The 25,333-nt window shown below is 43.8% G+C and overlaps 3 protein-coding genes across 5 annotated transcripts; 2 read left to right on the top strand and 1 right to left on the bottom strand.

Annotated features, from left to right (window-relative positions):
• The first annotated feature begins 737 nt into the window (after positions 1-737).
• Positions 738-14,225, top strand: cabp2b (calcium binding protein 2b). 2 transcript variants are annotated; one of them, XM_053429036.1, is made up of 7 exons: positions 738-821; positions 1,558-1,836; positions 12,447-12,477; positions 12,565-12,699; positions 13,088-13,197; positions 13,682-13,829; positions 13,918-14,225. In XM_053429036.1, the coding sequence occupies exons 1-7, from the start codon at positions 738-740 to the stop codon at positions 13,941-13,943; spliced, it is 813 nt and encodes a 270-aa protein (XP_053285011.1). In that variant the 3' UTR covers positions 13,944-14,225. The 2 variants fall into 2 exon arrangements, with proteins under 2 accessions (XP_053285011.1, XP_053285012.1); XM_053429037.1 differs by lacking the exons at positions 738-821; positions 1,558-1,836 and adding an exon at positions 8,665-9,099.
• An 852-nt stretch (positions 14,226-15,077) lies between these two features.
• On the bottom strand, positions 15,078-24,188 carry crybb1l1 (crystallin, beta B1, like 1). 2 transcript variants are annotated; one of them, XM_053428898.1, is made up of 8 exons: positions 23,868-24,188; positions 22,549-23,388; positions 16,653-16,771; positions 16,354-16,451; positions 16,145-16,263; positions 15,935-16,067; positions 15,708-15,850; positions 15,078-15,624 (listed from the first exon to the last, which is right to left on the bottom strand). In XM_053428898.1, exons 4-8 carry the CDS (start codon positions 16,444-16,446, stop codon positions 15,453-15,455), a joined length of 660 nt encoding a protein of 219 aa, XP_053284873.1. In that variant the 5' UTR covers positions 16,447-16,451; positions 16,653-16,771; positions 22,549-23,388; positions 23,868-24,188; the 3' UTR covers positions 15,078-15,452. The 2 variants fall into 2 exon arrangements, 1 of the variants encoding a protein (XP_053284873.1); XR_008339529.1 differs by lacking the exons at positions 15,078-15,624; positions 15,708-15,850; positions 15,935-16,067; ... (1 more) ...; positions 16,354-16,451; positions 23,868-24,188 and adding an exon at positions 23,525-23,559 and having other exon boundaries at positions 16,682-16,771.
• cryba1l1 (crystallin, beta A1, like 1) lies at positions 18,745-20,347 on the top strand. Its single transcript, XM_053428899.1, has 5 exons — positions 18,745-18,819; positions 18,984-19,102; positions 19,450-19,591; positions 19,680-19,822; positions 20,200-20,347. Exons 1-5 carry the CDS (start codon positions 18,745-18,747, stop codon positions 20,345-20,347), a joined length of 627 nt encoding a protein of 208 aa, XP_053284874.1.
• Positions 24,189-25,333: the final 1,145 nt, after the last annotated feature.

The raw sequence follows: 25,333 nt of genomic DNA, 5'->3' as shown, positions 1-25,333 counted from the left end.
AGTGAGAGTGATGAGGGTGGGAAAGAGGCAACAGGGACGAAGGTGGAAAAGAAGAGACACGACAGAAAAACAGTTTGACTCAAAAGTGTCTTGCGTAAAGGATGAAACATACACCGGCACCAGGAAAGGTAGTTAAAACCTGTGATGGAGGGAAGGAGGTTGAGAAGGGAGGGACGACGTGTTATAGGTGGATAATGCAAGTGAGGTAAAGTTCAGGGGGTATTGAGTGTCACGTAAATGACCAGGCGATATGCCTCCGGGGTCAGAGGTGCAGGAATATAAGCCCAGAGCCAAGACATCAGCTAATGTTAAAAACCTTCCTCACCTGCGCCACAGCAGAGAGACATACAGTACAGACAGATGCACCGTGCATCACTGAGGAAAACGGACCAGGACTGAGAGCAGCGAGCAACAGACAGGAGGACACAGGAGCTGTTCACTGGAAGAATTATTTGAAGAATTATTAATATTATTTGTTTTTCATTCATTCTTTTCAACTTTTTAAACCTGGAACAAAGGAGAGACTGCCACTGCACTGTGCATCATTTAAAGTCCCTTTTCAGAGAATTTGACAGATCCATGTTGGGACATTTTAGTGCATAAAGCAAAAAAACAATAAAGGCAGCTTCTGCAGAAGAGTGAGGAGAGGAGCAGGGAAGAGAGAGTGTGTGAGGGTGAGGGAGGGGGAGGTAGAGCGAGGGAAAGAGAGAGAGTCTGCCTGCGCCTGTGTCACCGAGATGTTCATGATCAAAAGAGAGTCGTCCGCCACAGGAGGCGGTCCTGCAGCGATGAGCGCCCCACAAGAGAGGAGCGCAAAACAGGTGAGTGTGTGTGTGTGTGTGTTTCTCTGGCAATATGTATTATATTGTTGTGCATTTGTGTGTGTTAGTCTGTGCAAAGTATTCATGTGTGTTATTTTACCTGTCAAGCTGTCGTGTTAATATACATATTTTAGGTTTTGTGCAGGAGTTAAGGTTGTGAGAAGAATGATATTATTGCAAATGCCCCTTTATGACTAAGGAAGTCTATTTAAGTCTTGATAAAAAAAAAATGCATCTTAAACTGCATTTAGATATCAGAAGCTCGTCCATGAAGCATCCCGGGCTTTGGGTATTTTTATAGAGAAGGTCATTTAGATAAACAGTTTTAAAGGGTCACAGTGAATTCTCAAGTAGACACAGAAGGTTTTCATACCAAGACGTCTGAACCACTCAACACTTCATTTTGCATCTTTGTGCACATATGTACAAAAACGGTGTGTCCATTAGTTGTGATGTTATAAGATGAGAAGACATAACATAAAATACGATGTAATAAGATAACATTTAATAAGGTAAGATAAGAAAATATGAGATAAGTTAAAAGTAAAAAAAAACACATAAACAGTGTTTACAGAGTAAACAACATGAGATATAAATTGTGTTAAATGAGTTAAACGTGAGCGAGTTAATGGTGCAGCCCCAGAATTTGTGTGTGTGGTCGACTCAGCAGAGCTGAACAGGACGGATCATGACGTGTGTGAGACTGAACCCACTCTACCCCTCCGACCCCCCTCAGGTGCAGGCCGCCATCAAGAAGAAGATGCAGAAGCAGAGGAAACGGACCAACGAGCAAGGAGGAGCAGGCGGTGGAGGAGATCATGCTGCTCCTCCTCAGCCTGCCCGCCCTCAGAGATCCAGTCGGGTCCTTCAGTTCGCCAAGACGGCAGAGGACGGGGAGTCGCTGGAGGAGAGGCTGGAGGAGATGATGGAGGGTCGACAGAGGGGCGAGCGGGAGAAAGAGGAGGTGGCGGAGCCCGTCGACCTGCTGCCCATGGTGGACTCTGTGTTTGGACAGGTAGGAGCCACCTGCGGCAGAGTGAGGGAGTCAGGGGTTCATCTGTGGGCATTTCTGGATAGTGCATGCGAGTGTCTGAGTGTCTGAGTGTCTGAGTGTCTAGGTGTGTGTGTGTGTGTGTGTGTGTGTGTGTGTGTGTGTGTGTGTGTGTGTGTGTGTGTGTGTGTGTGTTTGTGTGTGTGTGTTTGTGTGTCTGTGCTGCATCAAGTTCTCCAGCTGATTGAATGTCTCGCCAGAGCTGAAACCCTAGACCTCCCGTTCAGACTGAACGCCTGGCTGTGCTGCAGCTCCCCCCTGACGTATGTCATCTGACACGTCACATTGTCATAAAGCTAAACAACCATTCATCATTCTGCCTTGACCCCCCCTCCTCCTACCGGTAATAGCGGGAGCTGCACCCCATCAGGGATAAAGCTACAAGGACAGAGATGGTGTGTGTTTGAGCGGATTTTAAGCTCCTTTACTTTTGGAAACATTAAGTGTAATCCGTAACAGATATGGCCATGGTCGGCCAGCACCCTATCTGTGCAGCCAGTGTATCAGCTCGGTATCGAGTCACATCCCATAATTCACATGTTAAGCAGGGACACGCAACACGGCATGGTAAGGCCACACTGTTACAGCATCTGTCACCCTCGGGGGGGCAGACATGTGGTGTGACAAAGTGGTGTGTGTGTTTGTGTTTGTGTTTGTGTGTATGAAAATGAGATCAAAAGAGATTACACAGAAGTAAAAACCTCACACAATCACATGCTCTCCCCCCCCCCCCCCCCCCCCCCCCCCCCCCCCCACACACACACACACACACACACACCGACTCCCATCCACCTGACCACGTCAGCAAACTCTGGAGGGGGTGATGATGATGATGGTCATGATGATGATGATGACGATGATCGCAGTTAGAAACAGGAAATCAATGTAAAGAGAAAATAAACGTGATGTCAGCTGTGATGTAAGTGATCCAAAATAAGAGTGAGTGAGTGGGAGAGAGGAGTCGAGGCAGAAGAGGAGATTAGTCTTGTTTCACTCGAGGGTCTTTCAGGGTCTGTTGTTGTGTGAAGCTTGTGTGTAACACACGAGTCATAGACTGTGAACATGTGGCATAAGCACAAACCCTCGGCCTCCACACCGAACGAGTGAAACTGACAGTTTAAAGACTCATGAATTATTTAATTTAAAATGATGTCATTGATTTATAATTATATTTAGTATAGATTAAAGTTATATATATTAATCATAATATATAGAATAGGCAAATCATATACATGTTTCTAATAACATAAACCTCTGAAAGTGGCCAATATGAATCTTTAAACTTGAATCTTTAAACTTTACATTGTGTATGTGTTGTCTGGGGCAGATTTCACTTTGTTGCATATCCACTTGCTCTGAACACGCGCTTCACGCTCAGTTACATGAACTGATGGTGATTCATTCGAAATGAGCCTCCAATCAAATCCCATTATATTTAGGAAATTAAGAAATACTAGTATTACTAAGGAAGTAAAAGGCTTAAATACTATTATTTCTAAATGTGACATTTCCTTCCTTCTCTCCTTCCTTCATTCCACCCTCCATCTATCTGACCTGCTCTAATCTTTCTCTGAGTGAGAGCTCTTGTTACTGGACAATGTGACACCATATCCGCACACACACACACACACACACACACACACACACACACGCACACACGCACACACAAGCACAATCACTGTCATCCAATGCTGATACCTGGAGACAATCAAAACCGAAACCCAGTAACGTAAGCCTCAGTGTGTGTCTGTGAGTGTGTGTGTCTGTGTGCATAGACACACAGCAAGAGACCGAATCAAGCAGGTAATGAATCAGGCTTAATGGTATCAGTTGTGTCATGAGTTATTCATGTAGTGCTGGTGTCAGTTTTGTTGAAAACATGAAGTTGCTGATGTGGAGCTCATCTGGTTGTTTTGTATGAAGCTGATAGTTCTTCACTATACATCTGGAACACAAACCAGTGTTAATTTCGTTGACGAAAACGATGACGAAAAATATTCGTTAACGATCTTTTTTCCATGACGAAGACGAGACGAAGACGTAACGAAAAGGGATCTTTGAAAATAAAAACTATGACTAAATCTGTTTTAACTTTCGTTGACGAGACGAGACGAAAATGTTGGTGGTTGACTAAGTCACAATAATTTATTTAAACATCATCGTATCAGGCCGTCATGAAGTATCAGGAGCGGGCGAGTGAGTGTGTCTGTCTGTGTGTGTGTGTGCGCCCCAGATAGCTCACCGGTCCCGATGCTCCGCCCCCCGCCCCGCTCACTCGCTCAGAGACACAAGACCAGAGCTCGTCCATGTGAAGCTGCTTCCTAACTATGGAAACAGTGAAAACACCGAGTTTCTCTGGTCTCAGCTGCTCAGAGATCAGCGCAGCAGCTTCTTGATCAGAGCAGAAGCTGCAGTTGGTTTGTACCGAGCTTCAGTTTCTGTGTCCGTCTCCAGCCTGACCTGCTCTCACTTTTTGTTTTCACATTTAAAACTAAATATATATTTTTAAGCTATTAGGCTGCAGCTATATGTTTTTATTTATTTCAAAATAGGGTACTTCTTATTCAAATAGCCCTACAAAGTTCTGTGTTTAATTTATTTCAAAGTAGGTCACACTTGCCTGTGTATTTTCTTCTCTTCATAAGTGTTCTGTGTTTTCCTTTGTTGTAACAGGTACAAATAGCAATAAAATGTCAAGAGTTTTCTTTATTGTCGTTCTATAATTTCGTAAATGCAACAAACTATAGTTTAGTATTGTATAACTTTATATTAAACTTTATTAGCTTTGTTATCAAATATGTTTTGCGGCTCCAGACAAATTTTATTTGGCGGAAGAGGGGGCAAAATTACTCTTTTGAAAGTAAAGGTTGCTATGCTGGTAGGGATATCTAATGGACAACCTAAGTACTGCAAGCTAGACTATTATGCAGTTTTTAGACAAAACACAGGGTCCCTGGGCCTGAGAAGGGAAGAAAAGGAGTTTAATGTGGCTACTAAATGTGACTAAAACTAGACTAAAATGTAATTCGTTTTCGTAGACTAAAACTAGACTAAAACTAAAAAGGATAAAAATGACTAAAGGTGACTAAAACTAATATGCATTTTCGTCAAAAGACTAAGACTAAGACTAAATCAAAAATAGCTGCCAAAATTAACACCATTTCAGAAGGATCTTAATTCGTATTTATTAGTGAGGTTTTAATTAAAGTTGCTTTGGCAGTGGACTACGAACACGAACGGTAGAATACAAGAAACACATCTATGTATAATCTGATACAACACTACTGCTAAATATAAGCTTGATGCTAATCCCCTGCTCCTCTGTTTGTGCTGATAAAGTGTGAATGGTGGGTGACAGGAAAGGCAGCGCATATAGAAGCGATGGGTGAATGGGAGAATGGGACTGGTTCTTTGAGTGTTCGATGAAAGAAGAATGGTGCTTCTACAAATACAAACACATAGGTTCACTGACGTAATCCTTTGCTGGCCTCTCATCATATTTCAGATGTGAAAATTTTTTCAAGAGTCTTTATTCAGTTGTGAAAGAGTTTTCTGGAAGAGTTCCAAAGAGCTTCAGTGTAAACAATAGCAAAATAAAAATAAAATCTTCTAAAAGTACATTGTTTTATATATAAGTATGACATTATTTTCAAGTTTATTTAATTAAACTATCCTGTGGAGCAGAAAACTGACAAAGTAGATAGTGGGTGTCATAAACTGAATATGGCAGTAATCTGGGAGTAAAAGTCATCTTCATATTTTGCTTGAGGATTAGATGGTTTAGAAGAGATTGAGCTCGTACTGCGATACAGCGAGATCACTCACAATTAAGAGTTTCTCATCTCAAACAGACGGTTCCTGCTTAAGAACTTTTTCCCGGTAGCATTTCATTTACAGTGGTTGCTCTTAAGCTGCACGCCAGGCACTGAAGGCTCAATCCGTTCAGAAGTTCTGCTAAATAGAGAGGTTGAATCAGTCCGAGGTCCTCACTGCAGCATCTGTCGCACAAAACCCCAGTTATTAGAGCTGTCCTGAAGTGGCCTCTGGTGGTGACTGCTGCACATTACAAGAGACTGACTAGGCTGAAAGGAGAGCCACTTTTGATCTTTGTTCTTTGACATTGGGACTCCTCCTTTTACTTTTCTGATTCAATCTTTTCACAGGTCTGTGTCGTCGTAATCTTGATTAACATCTTTGTCACCCTTCTTTTAGTTCTGTTGCATCTCTTAAAGTATGTAGACATTTCAAGGTCAGGTTAAGGGTTAGAAAAGTCTCTTTGAAATCAATAAAAGTCAATGTAATGTGTGTGTGTGTGTGTGTGTGTGTGTGTGTGTGTGTGTGTGTGTGTGTGTGTGTTTGTGTGTGTGTGTGTGTGTGTGTGTAAAGAGTGAGAGCCCAGGTCATGCATCAACTCTAAAGCTGAAACGTCACTCTGGTGTCTTCAACTTGTTTCTGCTGCCCCAAGAGGCCAAACGAATAAGTCCCTGCAGGTCTATGCTGCAACTGCAGTAAGTCAATGTCCCCACAGCGAGTTTAAAAAAACGAATTGCATTACTTCACAGATGTCTGAAGTGAGGAACAATATTTTTTGTATAGAAAATGAAAATTTTATTGAAGTCAAACATTTATTCACAAAACATTTCAACACACTTCACACATGATTAAATCATGCTGACACAGTAAACCAGTAATCCATCGTCTACCCCACTTGTCCTTTGAGGGTCATGAGGGAGCTGCAGCCAATCCCAGCTGACATTGGGGCGGGATGCAGGGGAACACCCTGGACAAGTCGCCAGTGGATCACAGAGCCAAACCGACATTTACACTCAAATCATCACCTACGATCAATTTATAGACTCAGATGAACCCAAACTGTGATCTGCAAGTCTTGGGTCTGTGGGAAGAAGCCAGAGTTCCCAGCGAGGAGCCGTACAAACACAGGGAGAACATGCAAACTCCACACAGCAAGGACCGGGATGAACCCGGATTCCAACCAAACATCCTGTCCCCGATGGAACAGGGGTAACCACTGCACCACCGTGCCACTTTAAAGGGAAAATCTCCTCCCAAACATTATGATTTCTAGTGTCCGTGTATCTCTACTGTACATCATATTATAGACCTTCATATCCAACAGTACTTACACGAGTGTGTGTGCCAGTTGGACATTGGATACACACAAGCTGTACTCTCCATATGGGTGTACTCTAGGAAGCAAAATAACCAATCTGCTTTTGGAGGGATTTGTTGACAGATGCTTTGTTTAAGCTCAGCCGATCACTTATCACTGCACTCCTAACCCCGACGTGTGATTTTATTGGTCTCCCTTTTTTTAGTATTTATTCATCTATCCAGCGAGGACTTAGACCACCTCGGACTCCTGCTGAGCGTGACCCCAGACGACTCTGACACCAGGGACAGAGACTCTGTCTGAGCGTCTTGCGTAACGTCTCTTTCTGTGATGAGTCCGTTCTTTTCATTAATTTGAGGTTTTAAAAGAATCTGAACAGTGAAAACATTTCGTGGGAAACAAACGCAAACACTGTTTATCTGAGAAACTAAGGAACACAACGACTTCATTCTACTTTGACCACCACGCACTTCACACTAAACTAAGGATGAAATGTCGACTTTTTTTTATCACAGTGAATATTTTATTGACTACTTCACATAATATGGTCTGGACCTTAAAGGGAGAATCAAACAGGCAAAATTATTTTTTGCTGCAAACAGAATCACATTTTAATTTTACTATGTTACTCTTAAATCCTCGTAACAAATCTTTTACAAATAAAGGGAAAGAATGGAAGATGTGAGCTGAGGCCAGATGTGGAAAGGCAGCCTAACCAGAGGAGTGCCCAGATGTGCCACCAGTTACCCAGTCACAGCACCAAAGGCGCACCCAACACTCTCCTAGTTCTCCTACTCACATGCGTTACGTGGGGACCTCACCCGGAGAGCCTAGCCTCCCAGCTAGGGAAATATAGAAATTAGGAATACAACCATAATCTACACATCTGCATCAAAACACACAACCACCTCTAGTACTGGCATGTCTTTCAAACAGCCAGGACAACAGGGCACCTGCAGGCTGGAGGCAGTGAATCGAGTGTGCACGCCACAGTAAAGGAGCCTGGTAGGCCGGGTAGAGAGTCACTTCCACCATATACCCGTATAACCAGCAACCAGCAGAGAGACAGACAGAGGCTTTCAGGTGCCTTATATAGCACGGCTGATTGGAGGAGGCTGGGGATGCACTCAGCACTGACGCACACTATGTTCTCCCACAGTGAGGATTCTTCCCCACCACAAATAGGTATGAGCAATAGACCATTACATGTGATGCAGGTAGTTGGTGGCACTAAGCTGTATATAGAGCAACATTTTTCTATCTGTGTCCCGCTTTTTGTGTCTTCTGTTGTGAAAGGAACTGACTTCTCTGGCGGCCAACACAGTGACACAATTGCAGGCCACAGCACACTCTCTCCTCCTTTTTGATTCTTCTCTTCCACCCACTCATTGTATCCCTTTCCTGCTTTTCTTTTTTATCACCCTATCTTCCTCTTTAATCTAAGAATGGCAGGGATTAATCCCTGTGTGTTGATGTCCTCTTAACTCCCACTCCCTAAAACTCTTTGCACTGTAGATGAAGTCATTTGAGCCCTGCTGCAACATGTGAGCGATAGAGAGGAGGCGAGGCGAGAGAGGGGGGGGGGGGGGGGGGGGGGGGGGGGCTTTAGAGGGAGGAGAGAGAGGGTGGGGATTATAAGTGTTGGTCAGTGTGAGGGGAGAAGAGACAGTGATGCTGCAGCAGTGAAGAGACGCAGACTGACCTGGTCTCAGTGGAGCTTCTTCAGGTGGTTCCGTCTCGTGCTGCTTTCGTTTGTCCTGACGTTGGATCATCTGTAGCGATGAGTGGAGTTCCTCAGGATCTCTGGTGCGTGGATTAGAGCTGGTTTTCCTCTCTGTGGCGGCGGATGTGACGAGCAGCATCACGGGAACTCCCAGAAATGTCGAATAAAACTTCTCAGCTTGAGCGGGAGCTGGACCTCTGAAGCCAAAAGAGACAAGGCAGATGAAAAAAGGAGGAGGGAGAAATAAAAAGTGACAAATAAGAAGAGGACAAAGTGTGTGATAGAGAGAGAGGAAGGACCAGGGTGAGATTTTAAGTGAAGGTTGGTGATGGGCAACTGCACCAATCCATCCATGAAAGATAAAATGAAGAAGGTAAGAACTCTTCTTCCTCTCGTCGGTGTTAGAGTGACTGGAGCGTCGTGCTTCTATTGCAGTCGTCTCACTGTAGACGTAGATGGATGATCATTTACATTGAGGGAAATAATCAAGTCATCATCACACATTGTTCAACAGTGTAAACCAAGTCTCAACAGTCTTTAGAGTTTGTAGTAGCTGAAGAAAATGCTAATTTATGTCTATGGATAATTCATCTATATTTAAAGAAATCATTTGAACATTTGATTTGATTTATAGATTTTTTATCAATCAGTCATTGTCATACATTTTAAAATAAGTATACATGATATAGACTCAATGTCTATAAACAAACAGTTTTTACTCTACTGAAAATGCTCATGCAAGAAAGAAATGCTTGTATATATCTGCTCATATTCTTATTAACTCAAGATACGGTCAAAAAATGTACCCTATAGATTCTATAAAATATAATAATTAACTTACTAAATAAACTAACTAAAAGACTGTGCAACTCTGAGCATGAAAGTTCATTCTTGACCTTTGAAACTGTTTATTTCGAAAAATTACCCAATCTCACTGGTCACCTTGCTTTTATCTAATACTTGTTTATAAGATAAGATATTATTATTATTATTATTATTATTATTATTGAACTTAGAATAGTTTGTTTTGAACTTTCTCGTATACACTGTCTCCTTCGTAGTTGCACTAAAGTTCACGCGCTCAGAGGTCTGTAATGATGTGTGTAGCTGTGATAGTATGATGACACTTAGCAGAATGAACTCAGTGATGTTGCTGTTGTGAGACCACAGCAGGACGGACAAAGAAGGAAAACGCTGAGATCAAGATGGTTTTTCGCAGCAAGGATAATATCTGATGTGAGTGGATTGCCTTGAAATAATAAGCAGCTTATGTAACGCAGGCTTACGGACAAATTCTATCTAATGTGTGCACGGCGGGAAAACAGAGGGTCTTAACCCTGTTCCTTAAAAGATAGGATTGTTTTTCTTTCTATGTGTGAAGACAGCAGTCCCAGAGGCAGCGTGTGTCTGTCAGTGAGAGTGGTTAACAACCTGGTCTGTCTCTGAAGGGGGTAATGGAGGGGTCCCAGCAGGACAAAGTGGGGGCAGTGGGCCAGCAGGGTCCGCAGCCAGAGGGAGAGGAGGAGGTGGATCAGGACGTGGAGGATAAGCCGTTCAAGGATCCTTTCGGTGCTCTGGTGAAGAACTGCAACATGCTGCACAACATTGTGGGCCCGGCCTGCATCTTCCTCAAACAGGGCTTTTCTCAGATGCTCGTATGTAAAAGAAAAGACACAAAGTGTGCACACTGTGAAACTCACACAACCCCAGTGCATCTTTTCTTTCCCCGGTCATTGCGATTCATTTTCCTCCCCACATCGTGGTTGAGCCTCCCTAAACTGTGTCATCCCTCCCTCAGGGTCAGAAGACCAAATCTCTTGTCACCCACCACACATGCCCAAAGAGGTCGATCGATCAGTTCCATGGAAAACTATTGACTGGCTTAGTGGAGTCGTGCTCTTAAAATGTGTTGCACAAGGTGATGTGGAGGACGGGGCTGCATTTAGAACCCATTAGATGTCCCCTCAGGGGGACAGAAAGGGCCCCTGAAGCCTCTTGGTTCACTGCTTGACAGTCAGTGTGCTGTAGTTGCATTATGTAATATGTAAAAAGCATAGACTGCTTATAGATATGTATACAGAGTCTCACAGATCCCCAAAAGTGATCCCCCCCCCGATGGCTTGCTGCAATATAAGTCATAAATCCCGCCTTCTTCATGTTAGCAGATAGGACATAATTTATGTTATGGTATAAATGTATGCATTTTTCATAAAGATGGTTTCCATCTTTGAAGGAGGACTAATGTATCTCCCACATATGGAGGCATGAGTCTTCCTGTAGAGGCTACAGGTTCGATTCCGACCCGCCCCCTTTGCAGCGCGCCTTAAACGCAGGATGGCTGCATCCGTAGCCGGGAGATTATGGCTTTATATTTCTACAACAAGAAGAAGTGGGGATGCATCATCCATCTCATAGACTGATAGATAATGAGGATTAGATACTTTTACCACATAGAACGACAGAGATCTTATTTCTAATTGACAAATGAATATACAGTACACATATAATGGTCAGAGGGAGAAATACGCTTTTTTTCATTTTCACCCCTCCTGGTGAAAGTATATTCAGTTCTAATATCACCTTACCTAAATAATAATATACTTCTGTAGTTTCCATTTCCTAAACATCCAAGACAATAACATTACATAAGCAATGCAATGCCTTAAGCATGATGGGATTTGTTTGACCAGTGTCATAGATCACACCTCTTTTCAATGTTCATAATCAATTTATAAAGCACATTATAGGATGCCCTCTTAGAATTCACTTTGAACTCGAGGTGTTTTTAGTTTTTTCATTTGAAAAAAAGATTATTTTCATCACAGCAGCCACAGTAAATGAAATGATCTCAGAGGATTTGTCCTATATATGTTCTATATTCTGTAAAGCTTTTATCTTAATTTTGTACTGAATCAGTTCCATTGTGTGAGTGTGTATGGGCCGGCTTTGTGCAGAGCTTGAGTGCCATGTGCATCTGTGGAGATACAGTAAATGTGTGTCTGCCCAGCGGACACGTGTCCGAGGGTTTCTCTAACTAAACCACCTAGATCTCCTAATCTCTAAATGTTGGTTGCCTGGCAACCACCCTTAAATAATCTGGTTCCCACTGGTGATTTATACTACGTGAATTTCTATATATATCAAACTGTGTTTCACAATCTAATCCACATAGATTTAGATTTTAAAAGTTTTTCATTACTGGTTTGTCTGATGCAGCTTAGTGGACACCTTTGATATAACACTGCACTAAATCAGCATCTCGTCTCCTCATCAGGTCAAATGAGAATGAATTGTAAAACCCCGACTGGAATAATAATAAACAATCACTTCTTAAACATTCTCAACTCATGATCCAGACTCTGGTCTGACTCCATGACTTCTGTCACACGTAACTGAAAACATATTTTTAATAGCATTTCTCAATCATTATTCATATTTCTTGAATAATGAAAATAAATGATAATTAAATAATATAATAATATTTGTTTCATATTTCCTGGTGTTGTTTTGATCACTTGAGTCTTGTGTTTGTGTTTCATTTCTTCCCGGTTCAATGTGCTCTTGTGTCGTGGTGAATGTGTGTGTAGATGGTTGTGTTGCTCAGTGTTGCTGTAATGATGAGTTTAATCAGTGTTTACTTCTGTGTGCAGAATCAAATATTTCCAGTTTGTGAGTCTTTTACGGTGAGAGGTTAATGTGTGGATGTTCTCCCTCTGACAGGACCGAGAGCTGAGACCAGAGGAGATTGATGGTGAGTTCTTTTATCTACAGCACATCACACTGTGGCTCAATGGGACGGATCCCCTCTGAACATATCACTGTGTGTTTTTCTATCCAGAGCTGCGTGAGGCGTTTGAGGAGTACGACAAGAACAAAAAGGGCTACATCAGTCACAAGGACCTGGGCGAGTGCATGAGGGCCATGGGATTCATGCCCACAGAGATGGAGCTCATCGAGCTGAGCCAGATGATCAGTGAGTGGAAGAGAAGCCTGACACCACAACACGACAATAACAACAACAAATCACAAGAAAATAGAAGAGAAAAGAGCGGGAACAAAACAAGAACGGCACAGAAACCGAGAAGAAGACGGCAGATCAGAAACAGAACGATAAGAAACAGACGATAAGAGCGTAACAGTGGAAGACACGACAGAGCAAGAACAGAAAATAATAGAAGAGAGGAAAACAAAACAGAACAAGAACGATCAAACTCATGGAACTTAAAAAATTAAAAACTACCTGCATGATTTTTATAACAGAATTTCCTCACCTGTGTTTGCTGCTAAAGCACTTCAGTTCAGTTTTCATAATGTTCTTAGTTTTGACTTTGTGTGTGTTTGTGTGCGTGTGTGTCCTGTAGGTGGGGCTAAAGTGGACTTTGAAGACTTTGTGGAGCTGATGGGACCTAAGATGCTGGCAGAGACGGCAGACATGATTGGAGTCAAGGAACTGCGAGACGCATTCAGAGAGGTCAGGATTTACATTCTGTTAAATACAACTAGCTCTCGGTGCATCGAGGCCTTTGGATCAACTCCTCTGGTTTTTCTGCTATACGACAAAACATATGTTATGAATCTGAGTCATATGAGAACGTCGAGGAAGCAATATTGCATACGAGGCTGTCAAGTTTCCCGCCATAGGCAAAATCAAAATAACCTTTTTCAGCTTTAACCGAGATCATTCCAGGAGAAACAACTGAAAGCCCAGAAAGCAAACTGATGCATTTCCCTGGTGTATTTAGTTTGATGGTATAAACACACTATGCCACGCAATACAGCACATAACTCCCGCAGGGCCCTTAAATTTAATCAAGTTGCACACACTCTTTCTCACAACGTTCAAAAAAGTGAATTCAATGGGTTCTTCCTCGGACCCCACCCCTTCCACCGCGTTTCACAAAAATAGTTCAGTACTTTTTTGCGTAATCCTGTTTCATGCTTCTCTTTGTTTCCAGTTCGACTCCAACGGTGACGGCCAGATCAGTCTATTGGAGCTGCGCGAGGCCATGAAGAAGCTGATGGGAGAACAGGTGACCAACCGGGAGATCAACGAGATCCTCCAAGATGTCGACCTCAACGGAGACGGTCTGGTGGACTTTGAGGGTAAGAGGGAAATCTCTTTGCGTGTATGAGACCTCATTAAAAAACAACCCTCGTCCTCATCTTCCTCCCTGTTTCTTTGTGTTTTCAGAGTTTGTGCGAATGATGTCCCGCTGACCGGCTCAGCTGCTCACACGTCCGACAGAGACACAAACATTATGCAACAGCTGGAGGTCGAGAACACACACGACGCGTGCACATTCTTCATCTGCTCTTAAGAGTCTTGCATCTAAAACTATATTTTTATATGGAATAAAGTAAATTAGTATTAAAATAACCTCTCCAAGTCTGAAGTGCAACACAAACATGAAGCGTTATAGCAGCTGTGACACATATCAGGAGCTTCATAGACAACGTTGATGACTTTGTGCTTTTAGATGCATTTTCTACTCATCTGTTTATGCCCTTTAAGTGTTTCAAATCTTGTCTGTAAAAGTGTAAAGATTTTTTCTAATAAAAGAAAAGTACGAACATTAAAGGACTGTGAAGATTATTTCAACCGGGTGATGAGGTTCCATGTTTACAGAGTTTATAACAGCAAACATGGAGTCACAAGGCAAGAGAGGAGCTTTGTGGCCTAAGGAGCGAAAGCATTGACACTGTAAAGAGTAAACAAAGAGAATAGAGAATAGTTGAGAAGAGTCTAGAATAGCTCACTTGTCATTGGAGAGAAGAACATAGAAAGAGAGGTGTTACTTCTGAAAAACAAGTTTAAAATCGAACAAATACACAACCAATAAATTTGTAATGAATAATTACTGTGAATATATATATATATGTCTAAATACAAACTGTTATTATGTACACTAGGCCCTGAACTCACTCTTATATTCTGGCAGATTCCCAGTTTGAGGCCACAAACAGTAAAATCAACCACAGTCTCAAATAGGCTGCAGTCACAGATTTTCACTGTAACTTGAATTAAATGTTACTCATAATATCCTAAGAATAATTATATGAAAAGGTTGAAGTCGAGCATGAAATGATATTTGTTGATTGATTACCCTTCAATAGTAATGACTGGATAATGATTACACACACTTTCATTTGCCTGCTTTGCTCATCAACATTTGTGTTCAGGTGATTTCATCATGAACAAAAACCAAAGACAAATTGTTTGAAATCAAGATTTTCCTTTTTATTGAAAACTTGGCCAGGATTCTGTACAGCAGAGAGGGTGTGCAATGCAGAAGGGCAAGAAGAGGAGGGGGGAGGGGGGGGCTCAAGGGATTCAGTTCCCCATGGTGCATCGTACCCTGAGCTGAGAATCGTGTGTGAGTAAAACAGCAAGAGGCGTTGGGTTTCCCTCGTTGGTGTCTCAGAGGACAGTGGAGGGGAATGGGGTGAGGGACTAAAAAAAGGGGGAAAAGGGGGGAAAGTAGAGCTCAGCCCATAGGGGAGAAAGAGAAAAGTAGAGACAGAGAGGAAAGGAGGATGGTTACATGCTCCAGCTGGTCCTTCCACTGAGGTGTTGTCTCTGATATGGGGCCGATCTAGATCCTCACCCTTCCCCTCACTGTGTCAGATCGTACCGAGGTGAAGGCCTCAGACATCTCTCCCCCTTTCCCTCTTCCTCCGCCCCTCTCCCTCACCTCCGCTCTTTCTCTTTCTCTCCTTCCCTGAGCCTCACTTGCTGGCCATGGTGTAGCAGCCCTGTTGGTGCCACTGCATGTCGCGGATACGCCTCACGGACTGGAACTGAGGATGGCGGGCACCGTACTCGTTGAAGTGCCTGAAGTCGCCCTTCTCCAGCAGGTACTGGCTGCCACGGTATCCAGGGAACTGGTATCCCACCCAGCTGGAGGACAGGAGGAAACGTTTAAGAATACACATTGGGCTCTAGCAAACCACCGTATGAATTCAACAGCACCAGAGACTCACGTTCCACAGCTGACAATGATGCTGCCAACTCTGTCGGTGAAGCCATAGGAGAACAGGCTGGGAACGTCATCGTCCATGATCTCCATCTTGCGGCCCTTGAACTCTCCAACCTCGTGCAGGCAGATCTTGTGCTTCTCGGGGTCCTGGAAGAGAAAAACACTGAGGTGAGAGGAGTGTCTGAAGCAAAAGAGAAATTCAAAACGCGAAAGAGTGACTTTTTGCTTTACCATTCTGACGGGCCTGAAGGACAGCAGGTAGTCGTTCTTCTGGCTGTTGCTCCAGGAGTCCCAGCGGGGATACTCTCCCTTCTCCAGGATGTACATCTCACCACAGAAGTTCATCTGCTCAAAGCCCACGAAGCTGCAGATGAAAACGACCCGTTGTGAGGATTCCGTGCGGAGCCACAGACACACAAACTTCCTCTTTGAGATACTTACGGTCCACACTCAACGCGCAGGGAGCGCACGCGGTCCATGCCCAGCTCACACACATTCATGCACTCGTTGCTGATCTCGATCATGCGACCCTGGAAGTTCTCCTGGTCGAACACGTACATCTGGGGGAGACAGATGTGCACAGATGAGCCAGAGTGACAAACTGAATGTTACTTCATGACTGTATCTGAGCCTTTGTGAGAGCCGCTCACCTTGTAGGACATCATTCCCATCTCAGACTTCTTGCTCTGAGCAGCCTTCCCATCAGTCTGGGAAGAAGTCTTGGATTTATCTCCACTGGACATGTTTACTGGGTGGAAAGAGAAACACAGGAATGATGAGAGACGGTACAATAATGTGACAAATGGAAATAGAAGGATGCAACAGAAGGGAATGATACACGATGTATTTAAAACTGTGATAGATAATTAGTCATCTGTATTTCCAGTCCAACCCTCCTGCTCTGTATCCGCCACACACCCGTTTGTGGATGTGAGTGTGTGTACCTTACCGGTCTGTTTGTTCGATGCCTGCGACGAGACTCACTCAGAGTGTGTGCGGTTCAGAGGGCGCCCGTCCCTTTTATACGCTGGCGCCCACAGGAGAGGGATTATAGGAAGAGAAACAAACCTGCTGAGGTCAGAGAGGGGAGACAAAAGAAACCCCACATCATCAGAGAGGGACGGACAGAGAGGGTGGGCCGGGGAGGACGGTCCTGTGACTAACAGTCCAAGTGGAACTTTGAAAAGTTTTCCAAAATGTTATATTTCAGATTATTTTCCTGTAATTTCACCGTGACGTGAGTGTTGCTTTAGGAATGTGGCTTCAAATGATGGGTTTCAGATAAAATGGCGACAGCTAATGTCATTTAAAAGGAATGTTTCATGCGAGAACGTGTTTCCAGTCACATACAGAGTAACTTCAGGAGTGTTCAATATGCAACCGGACTTGCTTGTGTTTCTTGAGGACGTTTCAACTCTCGACCAAGAGGCTTCTTCAGTTCTAACTCTGAGTTTTCAGGTTTAACCTCTGTGGGTCTTATTTGTTGAGAGTTGTTATTTGATAGATGTCACAGAGAATCATTCATGACTAGTACACAAACCTGAATAAAGTGTTTCACTACTTAGTTTTGGAGGTTTCTGTGATTCTCACCTGCACTGAAAACAGAAAACCAACTCTATAAAATTTACTTCAATTGGTAACACAGACATTTATTTGGTTTGCTCAACATGTTGTATCAACACAATAACTTCAAAATGAAAAAATAAACAAACAATATTATATTTGTGTATTTTTGTTAAACAATAGTATTTTTTCAGTGTGGTAGGCTCAAAACTGGGTAGATATAGATAGATAGATAGATAGATAGATAGATAGATAGATAGATAGACAGATAGATAGACAGATAGATAGATAGATAGATAGATAGATAGATAGATAGATAGATAGATAGATAGATAGATAGATAGATAGATGGATATACTTTATTGATCCCAAACCTGAATGATATATTATTATTATGCTGTGTAGAATTGGGCAACTGGGATGTGACTGTGGGGGAACTTTACTAATGAGTCTGTGGAGTGAAGAAGGCATGTTGTTGGTCCCTAGACTTCATTATGAAAACAGATGGTCATGTTAAATCAGTCTCCACCAATGTGCACATCCTTCCAGTGTGGATCCTTGATGGTGCGTCAAGTGTTTGTTGCCACTAAGATGGTGTTCTGTGACATTTACTGTCCCTCACTGCCCCTCCGTCCGTCCATCCATCCATCCATCCATCCATCCATCCATCCAGATCGACCCAGTCCCCTCCCTGTGTGTGCCCCTGCGCTCCGCTGTTAATCCACCACATTCTCCAAACCGATCCCAGGCCTTTGTGCCAGGCCAAAGGCTGGACTGCTGACCGGTGTCGGAACATACCGGAGCACCCTTTGTCCCAGAACAGCCAGCGGCCCCTATGGGATCTGCTGAGCTGGTCGCTGCAGCGGGACAACAGCAGCCAGAGGGGGCCACGCAGACGCAGCGGGAGCGCGCCTCTCCAACCTGCTTGGCCCAACTGGACCGCGTGAAGGCCTGTGCGTGACCAAGAGGCGTGGACGCGCACACACAGGCGCGCTCCCCCGACCGTCGGTATAAAACTGAAGCGCCAGGTTCTCCCAAAGCTCTACGCGAGGCAGGCGGGCGCGTACCACTCCAAAGCTCTTCTAATAAAGTGCCAATCTAGGTAAGGCTGCATCTCTGCTCACTGACCGCTGCTGCACACACCACCTGAAAACCAGAAGCACTTACTGAACCTCCTGCACAGCACTGATCAAACTTGTTCTTTAACTTTGAACACATTCTACTTCTATTTGATTATTTATATTCCTGGTTAAGTAAACTTTTTATTTCACCCAGACCCCACTTAATGAATTATGTCAAAACATTGCAAGTGTTTTAATTGCAAGTGGCACCATCGTGCGTGAAGCTGAGTTAAACCAACGGGCCTTTCAGGTTGTTGTGGTGTTAGTGGATGACTGATGTTTTAAAAGAGGAGATCCATGTCTCTGGTTGTCTTCACCTCCTTCTCTCTGTCTTCATCTGCCCCCTCAAGAGTAAAGATGTACAGAACTACAAGGTCCCCAATGATGCAGCCGCTGGTCAACTCAGGAATGGGCATGGCACCTTTCTTCAAGGTAAACACTTAGGATTAAAAACTGGATCACATGGCGATGGAATCATGTATGAATGAAAAGAGCAACCCCAGAGTGGTTAGGTTTGCACCTTGTTGCTGATGAACATCCCTGCACCCCCCCCTCCCCCCCCCCCTCTCTCTCTCTCTCTGTCTCTGTCTCCTCAGGTGACCGTGTTCGAGCAGGAGCATTTCCAGGGCAAGTGCTTGGAGTTCACCTCCGAGTGCTGCAACATCCAGGAGTGCGGGCTGGACAACATCCGCTCCATCAGGGTGGAGAGCGGAGCGTAAGTCTCTCAAAACTTGTGGTGACTAGAGGAATATGAGAACTGAAACACTTTGCTGGGGTGAATCAAGGGAAAGGTTTATTCTTATTTATTTTACTTTAATGCATCATTCCAAACTCAGGTGTTAGATGCTTTGAGCCCTGAGACAGTTGAGATGTGGATCATATAAAGGGAGCTGCACCTCAGGCTCAATCTTGTCTTACCACAGTTGGTTTATCTGAATTTCTTGTGCTGCATCCAGGCTGAAAATACAAGTGTTCAGTTTTAAGTTAGTTCACAGAAACAAACAAATGTCTGCAGGTCATTAAGTGAAAGAGGACTCTCTCTTTTCCTCTGTCCCTCTGTAGCTGGGTCGGTTTCGAGCACCATGACTTCCAGGGCCAGCAGTTCATCCTGGAGAGAGGAGAGTACCCCCACTGGGACGCTTACAGCGGTTCCCTCTCCTACCACGTTGAGCGCCTCATGTCTCTGCGTCCCATTTACTGCGCCGTGAGTACCCGACATCCTGACTCCTAAATGTGCAGCCGCCCTGACTGCTTCAGGAATCCAATCAAACCCGTCTCTGTCTCCGTTGCAGTCCCACCAGAGCAGCCGCATGGTCATCTTTGAGAAGGAGAACTTCATGGGCCGCAGCGTTGAGATCTGTGACGACTACCCCTCTCTGCAGGGCATGGGCTGGATGATGCCCGAGGTTGGCTCCATGCATGTGCAGTGCGGCGCGTGAGTCTTTATGGATTTCTCTCTGTGTACATTTCGGGGGTGTGACCAGTGGGATACGTATCTGCAAAACCTGAACAAATGTCTTGGAATTTGTTCACATTAAGTCTTATGTATTCGCTTGTTTTAGTCCCTGTTGCTTTAACGACTTAAAATCCCAACGTAGACCATTTGGCATCACCTACTTCTATCCCAAAACTTCTCCCCATGTTAATACATCTGTTTATTGCCACGATCCATCATCAGCTTGTGTTGTATGTAATAGACATACCAGCCCAAAGCTCTGAGCATTAACTCAATCCCCACTCGGTCACACTTGTCACTGGGGCTCCTGAAATAGTCCCCGCTAACCCTGGCGGCCTTCTCTGTCCCTCCTGCAGCTTTGTGTGCTACCAGTACCCAGGCTACAGGGGCCAGCAGTACATCATGGAGTGTGAGAGACACAGTGGAGACTACCAGCACTGGAGGAACTGGGGCTCCCACTGTCAGACCCCCCAGATCCAGTCCATCAGGCGCATCCAGCACTGAGAGGAGAAATATAATACAGGCTGAGACCCCGGCTCACGGACAGCACCTCACCCTGACCCCCCCCCCCCCCCTTTACCCATAACCCCCTCCTCTCTTTTCTTTCTGTCACTTTTCAAACCCCCCTTTTTTCCTTCCTTCTCGACTTGAGCCACAACATCCGCCCCAAACCTAAGTCAACCCCACCACTGATTAACAGCCGCTGCCAGAGTGTGATAAGAGACAATATCACACTGCTAAAGCACAGGGAAACACACATACACACACACGCTGACATAACTGACACTCAGTGACAGTGTCTTTTTACTTGGTTTAGACGTCCCTACACACTCACGCACACAAACACACACCTGCGCTGTACTCTCACCTGAGCCCGGCGATCAGTAGAGCGTTTCCTCAGCACGCTGGAACCAGAGACTGCGCTGTGGTGCAGCTCAGATGTGTTGTGTTGTTTTGTGTAGGAGGTTGATCCACAGGTTGATGACTAATAAACTCATTTTCACCTCATGTCCTGTTGTTTTTCATTATTGATCAGATTATGTGCATGTTTTACACCAGTTTTAAACTAGAAACTAGAAAAACAATACTACATAAACACATTGGGGTGTCCTCTTCTCTGCCGTGCAAAGTTTTGAGTTTTGCTTTTCACAGAGAAGAGAAGTTGAGTTTTGCAGGAGCTCATGTCCGCTGCCACGTGTTTTAATAGCCACAAGTTTAAAATAATCAAAATGTCTCTTGCGTAAAAAAGCTTCATGTTTTGATGCTTTATCCCCAAATGAAACCCAGTCAGTTTTAGATTACATTGCAACTGATATGAGGTAAAAGTGCCCACTCACTGTGTGAAACAAAACTACAAACTAAGTGGTAATTAAAATCTCCTCGAGCCTGTAGCAACATGGGTATGTGTTTTACAATCTAATTTAAGGTGATAAATTAGACAGCACAGTGTAGAGGATGTTTACGACTGATTGTAAAATTGGGTCATGATAGGAGATGAACCAAGAGGAACATCTTCAATAATTCATCTCAAAGCAGAAAGTTTCTTTAACAAAACTCTTTAGTCTGATGGTCGAAACTGCAACAAAAGACACAAAAGAAAGGAGAAAACTCTAAAGAAAATATATTCACTCTGATACAACACCTCCACCGATGCCACAAATTCCCCTTAAATTAAATCATGCTGCACCAAACAATGACATGTTTAAAAATTTATTAAAATGTGCTTTTTATTTTTTTTTACTGTGAGAATCCAATATTATTGTAAATATAAATGGATACATCTTCTGTTGGTATTTATAACTATCAAGCTATAACATGCATATTGATATATGGTGAGTCCTCTGCTTTATTCCCAAACATGAATGAAATTAAAAATATACAAATTGACGAGGAACCCTTATTTTCACTGATGATTACAGACCTGATGCGACCCAGTGAACAAAAGATAAATCTTTATTGTAGAAATCAGAGTCCGAGACTCGAGGTCCAATCGTTGAAATGATCGAGGTCAAACATGACTTAACAGTAAAACAAGGAAGACACGAGTTCTCCTGGAACATTTACAAACTGTAGCAGAACAGAGGTGAGAATTATCAAACATATTTAAAACAGAATACAGTCACAGTTATATATAAAACGAATAAAACACGTTTGGTTTGTGTTGTTTTTCAACACTCGACAGTTAAAACAAATATTTGTTTAACAGCAACAAATAATCAAACCTAGAAGCAACAAGCTTGACACTTGTTAAAAACCAACAGCTGAAGAACAAAGAAAGAACAAACCAAGCTCGCACGTAATCTCTGAACACAAATGGCAAAGTCCTGGTTCGGTTGATCAGTTCAGCAGTTTTATGCACAATGATGCAACTCTTTCTCTTTACGTCTTCACCAAACTTATCTGGTTTTCAATCCGAACAAACCACGAACAAGACGCTCACATTTCTCCTTTTGAAAACAACAGAAGAAGCTTAAGACGTTACATTTAAAACATTTATGATGAAACTATGTTCGTCTTAATCTCGATCACTCTTTACTCACAGCTCCATAAAAACAAATCAGAAATATTTCCTGAGCAATGTAAGAAATAACAAACAGAGCGAGATGAGAAGAAGATAAAAAGACACCTCTGTCTATTTGCAGAGGGCTGAACATCACAGATTCTAATGTGAGAGGACCTAAGAGGCTTCTAACATACAAGCTCACCTTTATTCACAATAGCAAAGACATCGGATGAGGAGTCATACGTCTTTTCTCCAACGACGTCAATGTCTCCATCCTCCTTGCCTGAAGACTCCGTCCAGCTGATGATCACCGGCTCAGTGAGGGGCTGGAATCCCCAATCACGTTGATGACCTCCTCCTCCCTGCTTCCTGTTAACCCCGTGCTGCCCTCCTGTGCCGAAGGAGTTGAAACACAGTGCGACAGAGATGGTAACGTTCGGCCTATTCCTGCCTCTCCTCTGCAGCCACCGGTATCGTTCTCCATGTTGGTTCCACCGTCAGTGTCTCCATCCACATCGATGATCTCATCCGCGCTGCTCTCTGCCTCCTCGTACATCGAACCTTCCTCCGTTTCTTCTACTTCTTCGATTTCTATTTTTTTTCCTCCTTCCAAACAGCCTCCGACACTGGTCAGCGAAACACTCTCCACATCAATCACTTCCTCTGCCTCTGTGTCTGCTTGTTCAGAGTGTAGCTCGGCAGATCCAGAGCTGTGTATGCATGTTTCAGAGGTCGGATCGGTCACTGGCTTAAAGCAAATCCTTTTGGCAACATCGTGGGTTTCCCCCCATGACTCAGCTCTCCTCTTCACCCCCCTCCTCGTAGGTTCCTCTTCCTCTTCCTGTGGCTCGACAGTCAACTCTACCTCATGTCTCTCTTGGTTTTCCTCCAGTTGTTCACTCGTGGCAAAGCGGTCCACAGGTGTTGAACTCCCATCATGAGGTAAACTGACATGGTGTCCGTTTTCCTTGGACCTGCCTCGACTGGAACCTGCTGAGGTTGATTTGTCTACCAGTGGCTGGTAAAGCAAGGGCCCACTATCCTGTAAAACAAATGAACTGTATTAAATCGTTTGAACAAATACAAAACAACAACAGTAACAGAACAGACTATAAGAGTACATTCCCAGATGAGGCTGATGTAGATACCAGGTGTGAACAGACAAACTGAAAGCTGACCACCTCTGATCGCATCTCTCAGGACCGCTGTCAAAACCAGGTCTGAACAGAGCCTGAGGTACGTCATCTGAAGAACAGGAATGTCTGAATAGAATTTCCTGATAACTAACCCCACAGTCGATGAGGTGAATTTCAGTTTGCAACACACATCTTGTACAAAAAGGTAAAATGCTCACCATGATATCTGCTTTCCTAAACCTACTCCTGATGGGATAAGTCTTTCTGCTCATGAAGGTGTTTTTCTGATAATTAACTGTTTTTTCCTTTTGCTGGACTCGCATTAACCTCAGTTATAAGATATCTGCAGATCTATTACTGGGGAGCAGTTAGAAAACTTTGTCACCTTGACTTCCAGACGTTGACAGCTGTATGCCTGCAGCGTTACTCTGACTGGTATCGGTCCTCTCCTCTCCAGTTTCACCACAGGAATCTGCTGGAGCCGTTTGTCTCTGAGGCCGTGAAGGATCTTAATCTCTGCATAACTCAAAGGCACCGGCTTCCTCCTCACCCTCCTTTTCTCTAATGAGAAGAGATGTTGAGTCTTTTTTTTCTTGTATTCTCGTTTTCTCTGTGTTCTGTGGTTCCCTGAAGTTCCCTCAGCACGTCGTAGGGGAGCGGGACTCTGAGCTGAGGCCTTGTGTGGCTGTGAAGGACTTGTGTGGCTGTCAGCTTCCTCCCCCTGCTGTGATTCAGTGTGAGGGCGTATGACTGGACGTGTGGTCTTGGTCTTAGTTTTTCTGTGACTGTTCAGGACTGGGGAAGACTTGCTCGGCTCAGTGGAGATTTCCCCATTTGTCTCTTCCTCTTCCCTGGCATGACAGTTTTCAACGTGTTGCTCAAACGAATGAAGGAAGAGTTCCAGCATATGGTTCAACTCTCCCTCTCCCTGCAGCTGCATAACAGGTACCTCACCTTGTGCAGAAGAAGAAGTGCTAGCTTCACTTGTCACACCGGCAACTTGCTCAGACCCATGAAAAGCTTCCAGGAGTTCAGTAGTCGAGACCTGTTTGCTTTGGGCCAAACTATTCCCAGAGGAGACGTAGGTACAGCTGCTGCCTCTGGTTGGTCGAGGATGCCGTGAACCAGGAAAACTGCTGCTCTTTGGAAAAATGTCGAGTCCGCTCATCACTTCCTCCAGGAGACAATCGATTTGGCAGGGTGGCGGCTCCGGAACAGGGAGGCAGGTGGTGTGGTGCAGGGATGAAGCTGGAGGCATGTAGGAGGCTGCAGGAGACGGAGAAGGCTGGAGGTGGGGGCTGGATAAGGTGTCAATGTTGTAGAAGTGAACAGGAGTAATAGAGTACGATGTCGTTGACTTGGCCCTCAAGCTCCGAGTCCCGCTGCCAGGCAGCCCATCCTGTAACCAGGCATTACAAAACAAAATGCAGAATGTTCAACAAATGAAAATATGCGTTGTTAATATTTAATGATTATATGGTGAAATTACTGAGCAGAGACGATTGGTCAGAAAACTACAGGTAGAGACTTATTCAACCAAACACACAAGGGGGACAATACATTTTCTAATCAGTGGATCAGTTACAGAGGATCCGGGTTAATTCCAGACTGTCATTTTACTACCACAAATCCACCATTCAAATATATCATTGTAATAATTATTTATGTATAATAGTGTTTTTGTGACATTTTGAACATTTAACTATGACATCTCTGGATTGTGACTAACCTTATATCATGTTTAAAATAAAATGTTGTAGTTTAAAATGATTTTTGCTTTCCTGTTCCTTGTGGACGAATATATCCACAAAAGTGTGTAAGTAGTGCAGTATTAGCAATAATTAAAGAAAG

Source organism: Pleuronectes platessa, chromosome 8 (assembly GCF_947347685.1).
Source record: "Pleuronectes platessa chromosome 8, fPlePla1.1, whole genome shotgun sequence".
NCBI lineage: Eukaryota > Metazoa > Chordata > Actinopteri > Pleuronectiformes > Pleuronectidae > Pleuronectes > Pleuronectes platessa.
Note: the sequence above shows the minus strand (reverse complement) of the source record. Positions and strands in the feature narration are given on the sequence as shown.

Coding starts and splice junctions, on each gene's coding strand:
- crybb1l1 (XM_053428898.1), bottom strand. CDS start 16,446: ATGTCCAGTGGAGATAAATCCAAGACTTCTTCCCAGACTGATGGGAAG. Junction 16,264..16,353: donor TGGGAATGATGTCCTACAAG/GTGAGCGGCTCT, acceptor TGTCTCCCCCAG/ATGTACGTGTTCGACCAGGA. Junction 15,851..15,934: donor CCTTCAGGCCCGTCAGAATG/GTAAAGCAAAAA, acceptor TTTCTCTTCCAG/GACCCCGAGAAGCACAAGAT.
- cabp2b (XM_053429036.1), top strand. CDS start 738: ATGTTCATGATCAAAAGAGAGTCGTCCGCCACAGGAGGCGGTCCTGCA. Junction 1,837..12,446: donor TGGACTCTGTGTTTGGACAG/GTAGGAGCCACC, acceptor TCCCTCTGACAG/GACCGAGAGCTGAGACCAGA. Junction 12,478..12,564: donor GAGACCAGAGGAGATTGATG/GTGAGTTCTTTT, acceptor TTTTCTATCCAG/AGCTGCGTGAGGCGTTTGAG.
- cryba1l1 (XM_053428899.1), top strand. CDS start 18,745: ATGTACAGAACTACAAGGTCCCCAATGATGCAGCCGCTGGTCAACTCA. Junction 18,820..18,983: donor GCATGGCACCTTTCTTCAAG/GTAAACACTTAG, acceptor CTGTCTCCTCAG/GTGACCGTGTTCGAGCAGGA. Junction 19,823..20,199: donor ATGCATGTGCAGTGCGGCGC/GTGAGTCTTTAT, acceptor TCCCTCCTGCAG/CTTTGTGTGCTACCAGTACC.